Source organism: Ahaetulla prasina, chromosome 2, assembly GCF_028640845.1.
Source record: "Ahaetulla prasina isolate Xishuangbanna chromosome 2, ASM2864084v1, whole genome shotgun sequence".
In the NCBI taxonomy this organism is placed as follows: Eukaryota; Metazoa; Chordata; class Lepidosauria; order Squamata; family Colubridae; genus Ahaetulla; species Ahaetulla prasina.
The window spans coordinates 218,850,948-218,863,744 of NC_080540.1; the positions used below are offsets into that span (position 1 = coordinate 218,850,948).

General features: G+C 37.5%; 1 protein-coding gene across 2 annotated transcripts in view; it reads left to right on the forward strand.

The window, feature by feature from the left end:
• Positions 1–12,797, forward strand: part of MLLT3 (MLLT3 super elongation complex subunit) — a 151,815-nt gene that overhangs the window by 89,444 nt on the left and 49,574 nt on the right. For both annotated transcript variants that reach the window (XM_058171411.1, XM_058171413.1), the window contains exons 4-5: positions 2,660–2,803; positions 9,413–9,532. In XM_058171411.1, coding sequence (XP_058027394.1) covers positions 2,660–2,803; positions 9,413–9,532 — 264 coding nt within the window. The remainder of the gene's footprint in view (positions 1–2,659; positions 2,804–9,412; positions 9,533–12,797) is intronic.

The window sequence follows — 12,797 nt, forward strand, 5'->3', positions numbered from 1 at the left end:
ACCTAAGGCAGCTAATACATCTAGTTAGGATATTTTAATTAGTTTGATTAATCTCATTTTTATACAAGTATTTAAATTTATTTAAGTGTCTTTTGGTCAAACTGCCTTCTGCTCATGTGATGTTGGGTTTCTTTTGAAATGTAAAATGAATTTGTAAAATGAGAGAGAAATTTTGGAAGAATAAGACAGTTAGATAATGCTTTGTAAAGAAAGGAAGCTGCTCTCTGTGGTATTTAAAATGTAAAATGTAAAAATAGTACAGTTTAGTATAGTTTAGAGGAAATTGAGGATTTGAAGTTACATCTACCATCTGTTGTTTTGGCCAAGCTCCTACATTTTACCCTAAATATATTTCACTCACTGGAAAATAACGAATGCCACTGGAAATAAAAGTGAGTTTATTCTTTTAATTCAATTCTACTATTTTGAAAATAAGCTTTTTAATGTAGTGTTGTGACTTTTAATATTTCATTAGATAAAGTAGAATCAAATCATAGCCAGTAACCATCCTTAAAATAATTGGCTTTGGCCAATAGATATTTTGAGTATCGAAAGCACCCAAACTTCTGACTTTCAGGATAGGAATAATATTTTTTTCCAAGAGACTGGAATATATTTTCTACTTTTATAAATAGAATGGAAAGAATTACTTTTGACAAACACAGTCTAAATTCCCACTATATCTATATAAACATTAAATGGCAATATATTACTCTTATAAATCTTTCAGTACCATTTACTGGAAAATGGGAGTGGGAAACTTAGCTCTTACAGCATGCTTATGCTTCCTATGAAGCTTTTGGCTGACCATTGAAATAAGAAAATACTACATGAATCCTAGTTGTGATTCATTATGTAATCCTGGTCCACACGTTGTTATTTTACCCTTTAACAAAGCTGTTGGCCATTCTGAACTATACAGAGCACTGATGGTTAGCTGTTACTTATGCCGTAGAAGTTCAGAACAGAGTAGTTTTGTGAAGTTTGCTCAATTGATTTCAAATATATTTTGTTCATGTTAGGTCCTATTCATGTTGATTTTCATGTAGAAAAGATGAGTCCTTTTGGTTGTAACAGTGAACTTAAAATATTGTATTCTATATTACATTATGTTACTCATACTTTAGATTTTGCTTGGAAATAAGTGTTCTTTTATGACAGCAACTTTCATCTTATGTTTCTTGGCACTCTGAATCTAGCCAGTCTCAGGTATAAAAAATCCAAAATCCTGCTGAATATGGATTTGCTTCAGGATGAAATCTTCCTTGTACAGCAGTTGTCCTCTTCTGGCTCTCTAGCAATTACTATGCTATATATACAGCACAATTGTAATTTAATTCTTTTTCTTATTATATAAACTGTATTACATTTGTCCAGTACATAGTGGTGGTCCTTTCTTAGAAAATTTGCTAAACAAATAGACTTTTTGTCAAGCAATAATAGTATAGCTTGTATAACAATTCATTTCTATCCTGAAATAGCTGAGGTATAATTAAACTTTTTACAGTATATGTAATAAAACCTTTCACAGACACAGAGGAAGAATTTTCACTGAGATGCACTGGTGGACATCAGTTTAAAGTCATTTAGGCACACAGAGTTTTGTATATATTTCTTCTGGCTTTAACATTAGGGAATTAAACACAGTTTGATTTAAGGCTGCTATTTCATGCACATTTCAGCTTAATCTAGTGGAAATTACTTCTGAGCAAATGTGTTTAAGCTTATGATACAAATCAGTGTTAAATATTTGGGCTCCAGTCAGCATTGCTGACTAAAATTTCTACTCTTGTAATTGAGTACCAGATAATTTTTAGCTAATTTACACTAAAGTTTATTTTCAGTTTAGTTTAGGCACTGACTGCTAGATATATCTGGTAAATCACAGCCTTTTAGCCTTGATTCTTTGTTTTTAAAATAGAGGAAATTGATTTTTACACTATTACTTTAAATTTATATGTGATCATAAATACTTCTATTTCACGTTTTAATTTACCTGTTTCCAACCCAAGACTCAGATAATATCATCAAGCAGTAGTTGAAAGTATTTGTGTTACTAGTGATAAAGAAAAACATTTGACCTGCTACATGGTTGTCATTATTAATTAGGAATTCTTGGTTGATCTTAATAGCTGTAATAAGCTGTAGGGGAAAAAAGAACTAAAACAGGGCCTTATATATTTTAAGGCCTTGTACATAATAATTAGCACCTTGATTTTTTTTATCAGTGCCAACTTGGGAATACAAGGATATCAATTCCATAATTAATCAATTAATTACAATTAATATGCTTATGGTAGGCGTCTGTACAATATCTATCAAAGTTTAATGCAATAAATCTTCAGTGTAAAAGATTGTTGAAGAAATGCTGTGTGAGTGACTGACACAAAATCAACTGTAATTTTGGAAGTTTGATTTAATCAGAATCAGAATAGCCTTTTCTTTCTCAATAATTTAAAAATCCTATTTTTAGTGAGTCCCAGGTCACCCACTCTGGGAAGTCCCAAGCCCAAATGTCTATTCACTTTTTAAAAACCAATTACCACAATATTTTATGAGGAAATGAATGTAATCTATAGTATTGGGATAAAAGCCAGCATGTCATATAGTGTCAGGTTTTTTTCCCCCCAGTTTTGTCTGACTGTGTTCTAACCTGTAGGAAGAACCGAAGAAAGTCCGCTTTGACTATGATCTGTTCCTGCATCTGGAAGGACACCCACCTGTAAACCATCTTCGCTGTGAAAAACTTACTTTCAACAACCCAACAGAGGAGTTCAGAAGAAAACTGCTTAAAGCTGGCGGGGTGAGTTTATATAAAAACAAATAGCAAATCATGAAGTAGATTCTAAGCATGGTGAAAGTTGTTTCCTTCCCTCCATAGCAAAATCTGTTAAGTTGAAAAGCAGCTTTTTTTTTTTTTTTTTGCACATATGAACTTGATCACATAATATAGGTACCTCAGGTACAACATTAAGCCAATGACACCAAATAAAAGTGAAATAGTAGCAGAGATGCAAATATTATATTCCAGGATAAAACCAATATTGCAGAAAAAATCTCAGGTCTCTGCTCCCTAAAGGAGCTTGGGAACCTAATTTTCAATGTTCAGGCGATTGAATACACATGTGAAAGAAAAAGTAGTAATTTACCGCTTTATTAAGAACTTTTACAGGGAGTCAAGTTGAGAGTTAAATATGGAGTGCTTTAAAAGCATCTTCAAATTAATATTTTTTCCATTTTTCTTGTGTTTAACCTACACAGTAATTGAAACAGTAAGGTTGGGTTTATAAAAACAGATTTGCTTCTTTGAGGAAAAAAGAGGATTTTTTTTGTTTGTTAAGAAATTCAAAGCTCATTCACTTCAGAATACCAGATTCAGTGTTGATATGTGGCTTCCCTCACCCCCAAAAATCCTGTGAAATATTATTTTATATTTTACTGTTTGCTGTGCTTAACAATATATTAAAGAATTTCCTCCAGTAGAGTAATTTTGGGGTGGGGTTAGCATCTTTTATTGAAAATTTCTGCAAAATATGAAATGAAACTTACATTCTGTCTTTTAAATATATGTGTAAAAACTTAGTAAAGCCCAGTTTCTTCCTGCTAACATTGCAGACACATTTGTTTAAAATGTAATTTCGTTTGACTTCATATTTTTCAGCTTAATTTTTGAATGTAATTTAGTTTAATGAAGCATATAGGACCGTGATGGCAAATGTATGGCATACATGCCAGAGGTGGCACGCAGCGCCCTCTCTGTGGGCACATGTGCTGTTGAGAGCTGCTCTCTTTCTGGTTCTGTCGCGTGCATGCTTATATGAAACTAACCCACAAAATTGCTGTATTGGTAATTGCCATACCAGCCTAGCACAGTAACAGCTATTCTTTTTGGCACCGAGTGCCAAAACCCGGAAGAGAGCAGCTGGCTGATGCGCATGTTTGTGGTGGCCAACTCCTCTTCCGGGTTCCATTGCATGCATTTGTGCCAGCCAGCTGGTCTGGCGTGCATACGCACCAACCAGTTGCTCTCTTCTGGGTTCCGGCACTTGGTGCCAAAAAGGTTAGCCGTTACTGATATAGGATATTTCATTCATTATAAAATACTTGGCACACACATACACCAAGAAATTCATACTTTTCTGCAGAATAATCTGCAATTAGATCTACTTTTGTCATGGTGTCTACATAATTTGTAGAGAAAAAGAATGATAAGCACTGGCCGGTGAAGGTTAAATATTTCTTATTTAAATTCAAAAATGTATAAAATTGTTTCAACCATATTTTACTATGCAAGTCAAAATCAGATTTGTAAATAAGCAAGATGACTATAATTTGATCAGTTACTTTATTTTGTTCCTGAGCATTCACAAAAGTAAACTTAGAATAAGCCATGAAACCACAAACAAATCTTACAAACACACACATCCTATTCATATATCATGCTAAACTGAAACCGGCAAATCACATTATGCCTTTGCATGACATGTGTTCTCAGTTGGCTTTTAGTTTTACAAGACAAAAAGAACAACAGTATCTGGATTGCCCAAAAAATGATTATAAATCTTTAGAAAAGTTGTCTGCTTACCTCACATGACCATTGTTTTCCTGGTTAGAATCTTGTTATTGATCAGGGTAAGGATAATCTGGCCATGATATCTGCCACCATTGATTGCCAGGATTGAGGTGGCTGATCTGGCTGGTTGGGTGGGTATCTCTTTCTTCCATCGTTGGTCCATTTACATCCTTCCCAAAACTTTGGGCTCTGTGGAAGACGATGATATGTCAAGATGACCCGTTGCTGGGACGTGCTGAGGAGTTTAACGGTTATCTATACGATAAAATCGTTCAGCTGAAGGACGGCTTGGACCAAGATTGTAGTGATTCGGACGGGATGTCTGAGGGCGGTCTTGGTGATGTTGTGTGGGATGAGTTTGACCCTGTGACTCCCGAGGACATGGACAGGTTGCTGGGTAGACTGAATGCCACCACATGTTTACTGGACCCGTGCCCCTCCTGGCTGGTGCTGGCCACTCAGGAGGTGACACGAGGCTGGCTCCAGGGGATTACGAGTGCTTCCTTGTTGGAGGGAGTCTTTCCGGCCGCCTTGAAAGAGGCGGTGGTGAGGCCCCTCCTCAAGAAGCCTTCCCTGGACCCGGCTGTTTTAGGTAATTATCGTCCAGTCTCCAACCCGCCGCGGCGAAGGTTGTAGAAATATGGTGGCATATCAGTTCCCCTGCACTTGGAGGAAACTGTCTATCTGGACCCGTTCCAGTCCGGCTTCCGGCCGGTTACAGCACTGAGGCGGCTTTGGTCGCGTTGGTGGATGATCTCTGGAGGGCCAGGGATAGGGGTTGTTCTTCTGCCCTGGTCCTATTAGACCTCTCAGCGGCTTTGATACCATCGACCATGGTATCCTGCTGCGCCGGCTGGGGATTGGGAGTGGGAGGCACCGTTTATCGGTGGTTCTCCTCCTATCTCTCCGACCGTCGCAGACGGTGTTGACGGGGCAGAGGTCGACCCGCGGCGCCTCACTTGTGGGTACCGCAGGGGTCGATTCTCTCGCCTTCTGTTCAACATCTATATGAAACCGCTGGGTGAGATCATCAGTGGCTTGGTGTGAGGTACCAGCTGTCGCTGATGACACCCAGCTGTACTTTTCACACGGGCCACCCCAATGAAGCTATCGAAGTGCTGTCCCGGTGTTTGGAAGCCGTACGGGTCTGGATGGGGAGAAACAGGCTCAAGCTCAATCCCTCCAAGACGGAGTGGCTGTGGATGCCGGCATCCCGGTACAGTCAGCTGAGTCCGCGGCTGACTGTCGGGAGCGAGTCACTGGCCCCGATGGAGAGGGTGCGCAATTTGGGCGTTCTCCTGGATGAGCGGCTGTCTTTTGAAGACCACCTGACGGCCGTCTCCAGGAGAGCTTTCCACCAGGTTCGCCTGGTGCGCCAGTTGCGCCCCTTTCTAGACCGGGATGCCCTGTGCACAGTCACTCACGCCCTTGTGACGCCTCGCCTGGATTACTGCAATGCTCTCTACATGGGGCTCCCTTGAGGGGCATCCGGAGGCTACAGTTAGTCCAGAATGCAGCTGCGCGGGTGATTGAGGGAGCCCCTCGTGGCTCCCGAGTGACACCTATCCTGCGCAGGCTGCACTGGCTACCTGTGGCCTTCCGGGTGCGCTTCAAGGTGTTGGTGAACGTCTTTAAAGCGCTCCATGGCATAGGGCCGGGTTACTTACGGGACCGCCTGCTGCTACCGAATACCTCTCACCGACCCGTGCGCTCTCACAGAGAGGGACTCCTCAGGGTGCCGTCGGCGCGACAGTGTCGTCTGGCGACACCCAGGGGAAGGGCCTTCTCTGTGGGGGCTCCCGCCCTCTGGAACGAACTCCCCCCAGGACTTCGTCAACTTCCGGACCTCCGAACCTTTCGCCGCGAGCTTAAAACTCATTTATTCATCTGCGCTGGACTGGGTTAGTTTTTTAGTTTATGGGTTTTTTATGGGTTTTAGTTCTAAATTTTAATTCTGGCCAATTTAATAAGGTTTTTAAATTGTATTTTAATTGTATTTATTGTGTATTTTTTACTTGGCTGTGAACCGCCCTGAGTCCTACGGGAGAAGGGCGGTATACAAATTTAATAAATAAATAAATAAATAAATAAGATCATGATGAAGAACAGACTCCTTGTTATTACTCTTAATCTATAAAGATACAGAAGAAAAGACCAAATATAAAACTGAGAAGAAAACAAACACAGATTAAGAAAAAAGAAAAAGTTACATATTGAAATAAATTATATAGTATAAAACAAAAAGCTCAAAGTTCATTCTTAAACAAGAAATTAAACATTGACCGATATAGGATAAAGAAATATCTGTTTAACATTGTAGGGTGAAGAATTACTACATTTGTTTATACTTGCTGTAATAAAGGTTGGAAATATTTTACTCCCTCCCTCCCTCCTTCCTTCCGTCCTTCCTTTTTTTCTTTTCTCAAATTTAGATACCCATATCACTCTCAGAACGTCTCTGGGCAATTTGTAGCTAATTATATTATACTTTATACTGTATTCTTTTTCTTTATTTTTTCTGCATTTTTATTCCTTTCCATTCTTGTTTCTTTCTCTAAGTTTAGTTTATGTTGGTTTTTACTACTGTATTTTGATTAATATTCTTACATTAATAAATACATTTACATTAAAAATAGATTATACTTCCATAATACTACAAGACCAGTTCATATGAAAATATGACTTTATCCAGGGTTTTACATCAGGTATACTAAAATCTTTCTACAAAACTCAAACAATATTATTAGCTGTAGCTTATGGATGATAAATCCAAAGTTCTTCATTCTTAATATCCAAATGTTCAGAGTATAATATGTTTTAATGTGTGTCTCTAATACCACCCTGAGACTAGAGACAGGCCTCATGAAACTAGAGGCTAGAGTATGGGTGACCATGCTCAACTGCTGGCTCACATTAACCTTTTCTCCCCTTAACCTTGTCTCACTAACTATGAATAATGATTTTCAATCCACATGGAAAAAGACAGTTTAACAAAAAATCTTATCCTTGGATTTCTCTCCAGAACTTTTACTCAGCATGGGATACAATTAGGCCAAAGCATTCATTAAACAATGTACAGCAGACACAGAGCCCCAATATAATTTAGCTATGTCCCCAACTTTTATTGCTAGTGAACCCAACAGGTACTCTCCCCCCCCCATTTAACTTGAAGTACCTAATTGCTGGAGGGCCTTTACTCTGGCATAATGTCATGCCCTCCCCTCAACTGAACTATCCTGATACAGGAAGGCCCCCTACGTGGGGAGACAGTGTATGTGTAACTCTGAACATGCAGAAACAACAGAACATGTTCTTCTCCATTGCTTGAACTACAGGGACATTTATCCTAGCCTCGTCTCACCATTATTGCATAAATATCCAGGGAGCATAGGACAATTTTACTTCTCCCTGCTGCTTTGAGACACCAGCCCTGATAACACATAGTGTTGCCAGGTTCTATATGGCAGCACTGAAAATCCATCAAAAGATAAGCTGTGGCATAAGCCAGTTTAAATGAGCATCTACTTCATTATTCTAGAATGATTTGTATTGTAACAGATTTAAATTGCCATCCTTCTCTATGCCTATCTATTCTTCCTATCCCCCCTTTTTAGATCTTTTTTAAATTTCATGTTTAGAATTTCATGTTTTTTAAAGCTTTTTACTGTAATTTTTAAAAAAATCTGATGTATCTTTTATGCTTTTAAATCCTTTGTACTCCACTCTCCTCTGGTCTTTGACCATAATAAAGTTTTGGTTGATATGTTTTAATGCTTAATTCTATTCCCAAAAAAAAGAATGATTATTTACTGGAACTGCAGTTTTTCATTTGCTCATTTTTGAATTCAAACAACTTCCCTCCTAGGGAACTTGGTTTCAAGTGAACTCTGGGCTGTCTAGGTTGGTCTTCAGAATCTTAAGTGATTCAACAGATGGTACAGCTGACTTCATTGTATACATAATATGAACATTCCAAAGACAGCCTGCATAGGTGCATAAACCATGTAAAATATATGTATTGTCTAAATGTGATGGCAAAATAGATGAATTTAGGCTATTTAGTTTTTTTCCCCGGATGCTTTTTTAAAAAAAAAAATAATGGAGCAGAAAGCATTGGTGTCCACAGAAAACTGATTATGTGAAAATGAATATAAATACCCTTACCAGAAAGCAAATCACTTCATTCCCCAAACAATCCTATTTATCATTTTTTTTCTAGCCTATTTTGGCCTGGCTCCACTGAGGTTAAGTATTGGTATGGAAGTGAAAGGAATCTAGAAAACTGCTTCCAGTCCTTTAAAACTCTCCAATGTCCTCATTTGGAAAGGATGAAAATAGGAGTGTCTTACTTCCCAAAGATTCTCTGACCCATTTTTCCTTAAAATTGAGATAAATCCACACATATGCATACAAAACAGTTCTGCTCCTTCTGATAACATTACCAGAACGCTTGAATTTATGCAGCTTTTCAAAAGTTTGGGAGGCTGAATTGCAACCCCTAATACTTCAAACATTGCTACCTGTGGTGTAAGGGAAACAGATCTCCAGGATGAATTCATCAAGCTTACCATTTTTATTCATGTTATTTCTTTGTACCGTATATTAATTTTTATGAGCTTCTAAAGCCACTGTTGAAGATACTTTTATTGCTTCAGTCTGTCATTTCTATTCTGGTGACAGCCATGTGACATTAATAAAATAGTTGTCATATAGCCCACAGAAGAAATCATAATTGTCAGTTTACCTAAGATATTTAATTGTCTACCTCCACAATCTTCACTTTATATTCCAGCTTATTTTATAAACATTTCTAATATTTTTATTACTTCATCACTGTAGATCATGGTTATGTCAGATGGAACATCAGTTGCTTCAGGGCAAAGTCTTCATCTCCCTAATCTTCCCACTAATTCCCTGTCTTTTTCTGAAGTGAAGAAAAAGTCATCTCATGGGCCAAAGGTAAGATGTTGCCTATGGTTAGAAATTGGAATATGTTTTGAGCAGCTGTTTTGAATGTTGAATGATCAGTAAGCCAAGAATTAATTAATTAAATGCTTCAACCTTTTCAGCAAATTCATAACAATTAAAAAATAGATATAATCTGAATTTTTAGAGTTAAATATGTTTGCTCCTGAAATTTTTATAACTAAATATATGCAGTACCCTTATTTTATTTATTTATTTTGCTATTCAAATTTAAATGTACTTGATACAATTATTCACTTTTTGTCCTGACACCTGAATTCTAGAGTTGATACAGCCTGTTGAAAAACAAATTAGTAGAAATAAAACATACATTTATTAGGGATATAAACAGTGGTGGGATTCAAGTCATTTAACAACTGGTTCTCTGCCCTAATGATTTCTTCCAACAACCAGTTTGCCAAACTGCTCAGAAAGTTAACAACCGGTTCTCCCGAAGTGGTGCGAACTGGCTGAATCCCACCACTGGATATAAACCAATTGTAAGTTTCATCAGCAAATCACATGTTATAGTGGGACTATATTCTCTTGATCCTTTGTATTTATCAGTCCCCAAATCTGGTCTGGATTTGTCACATGTTTTGGTTGCAAGAGAGAGGAATGCAAAGGAAGTTCCCACTGTCCAAGTAGAAGTGATTTCTATGTTGCCATGGTTCAGTTTTAGGCCACACCCTAATATGTATTAACCAAAGGCTATTTAAATATTCAAAACTATGTGCTTTTGAATTAAATGAAGTTACCATAGATTTAAAAATCTTTTCAAACTTAAAATTTTATGTTGACACCTAAATAAAACCTACAGAATCTTTAAGCGTGGTAGGTAAGCATCCTACCACAAATTCAAATAATTTTAATTGGAACAGTTCAAACATTTAAAATAATGACTTAAATGCAATTTAAATTAAGTCCAAATACACGTGGTACTTTGGTGTCTCAGGAAAATACAGGGAGCAGGGAGATAGAAGATTTGCAAATGAATATACAGTTGTGAAATGAATCTTAAAAAGTGTTGGAAAGAGGGGGATCTTAGATAAACTGTGAATGTTTGCCTCCTGCTGCTAAATAGTCTTTCACAGAAAAAAAGTACCACAAAATCCAATGTGAAAGTAGTGGTGGCACCAATTTGGAGAGAAAATTCCCCTCTAGAAATAGAAACTTCCTTTAGTTTTTTCCACCACCTCCTTCATGCAAAGATATAACAGCTTAGGCCTTTGAAATAAGGGGTGGCTAAGTCAATATAAGGAGTGCAATAGCTCAACAGACACTGAGCTTGTCAGCTGGAAGGCTGACAGCTCAGGTTTAAGACCTGAGTGCCACATGAATTTCCATTACTTGCTGCAGCTCCTGCCCGCTTAGCAGTTTGAAATCATGAAAATGCAAGTAAATAAATAGGTAACAACGTTTCGTGTGTCACGGCATATAGTCATGCTAGTCACATGACCACAGAAATGTCTTCAGACAACATTGGCTCCCTTGGCTAAGAAATGGAGATGAGTACCGCTTCTAGAGTCTGACTCAACTGGACTGTGAAAACCTTTACCTTAAGGCTGTATGAGAGGAAAATATTGATCAGTAGTCTCCAAGAATCTTTTTTCACTGGAACCATCACAATATCTGTGAAAGTAGTGGTCTGCAACGTCTCCCTCTTGGCTTATAGCCTCTCTTTAGCTTTTCTTGAAAAGGTTGGGAGAAAAGATCATAACTTTGGAGCTCTGGGGCATTCTTTTCTGCTTGACTAAGAAGGTAAAAAGGTGAATACTCCCTTCAGTAATTGCCGGTGTAGATGTTGCAGTTATAGATTAGCAACAAAAGAAACAAAGGCTGGAGCAAACTTTAATTGGCTTTAGCACACCAAAACAGAGAAATATTCCTGGAAGGATGATGACATTGCTGGGGAAGCTGAAAAGAAATATTATTATTTAAAAAGCACCAACCTTATCTTGATTGAACCATTTAGAGGAGAAGTCTTCTCTTGATTACATTAGCACATTGTCAAGAATACTGGTAAAACTCATAGCCAGAGGTGGAGATAATGCTTGTCACACACATATATTCAGAAAGTTACCCAGATTGAAGTCCTGGATCATTATTTTGTTTTTCAGAAAGTACATTTTATCATTTCTTAAGTAACAGAAAACATTTCTTGTCTTTGACTACACAAAACATTTCTTAGCTTCTAGGAGTCAATGATCAACTTTTAGTTAACTCATTATGGGGAGTTACTTATTAAAATACAGATCTCTTTCTTAGTCCCAATACTTGGAACATGAACATACTATATTTTTCGGACTATAAAACGCACTTTCCCTACCCCAAAAAAGTGGGTGAAAATGTCGGTGCATCTTATAGACCAAATATGGCCCTGATTTTGGCCTCTTGAAACCCCCCCCCCCCGGCGTGTCCCAGTTTTGCCAAAAATGGGACGCACAGATGGTTTGGGAGGCCTGCAGAGTGCTTCTGGGGGCCAGGGAGGGCAAAAACTATTTTTTTCTTGTTTTCCTCTTCAAAATCTAGTCTTATACTCCAGTGTGTCTTATAGTCCAAAAAATATGGTAGTTGTTTTAGGAGCATTTCCACATGTTGTTAATTCACAGAAGATAAGTTTTTAGAAAGAAAGTCTGTGTTCACATTTATTTATAAGAATTTTATATTTCAGTTCTAATAATACTTCTAGTTATTTGTTGCCTTTTATCTTCGCTTTCCTTAGGTGTCATACCCAGTAATTCCCATACTCCCATTTTATTGCAAGAATAATCCTATGAAGAGGATTGCATTATGAAATAGTGACTGGTTCAATATTTATTAAGCTATATTTAGCTTGCTTGGGTTTTCACTGGCTTAACACGGTATGTGAATCTAACCAGAGTCTTGGCCAAGTCACTCAGCTTGCTCAGATTGAGAAAAAGTAGACCTTGCTATTATTATTACGAGGGAGTGCATATAAAACATTAAAGTGAAATACCTATGCTTGGAACACCTGGGAGCAGCTTCAGAAGTAGTCACTTTAATGATTCAGATAATGTTACTATATGCATATTCCCTTAAGATATAAAATATCTCTTTTGAAGACTTTTCATAATCATAGTGTGTTTGGGTATACTTAAAAAAACAAAAACAAATCACTAAAAACTAAGTGAAACAAAATTGTTCCAAGAGAATTCTGCAACTGAGGTGCTATCACATATAAAAAAGAAGGATGTCCTATTTTTCATTCCTATTGATTTAGCATCTAGGTTTATAT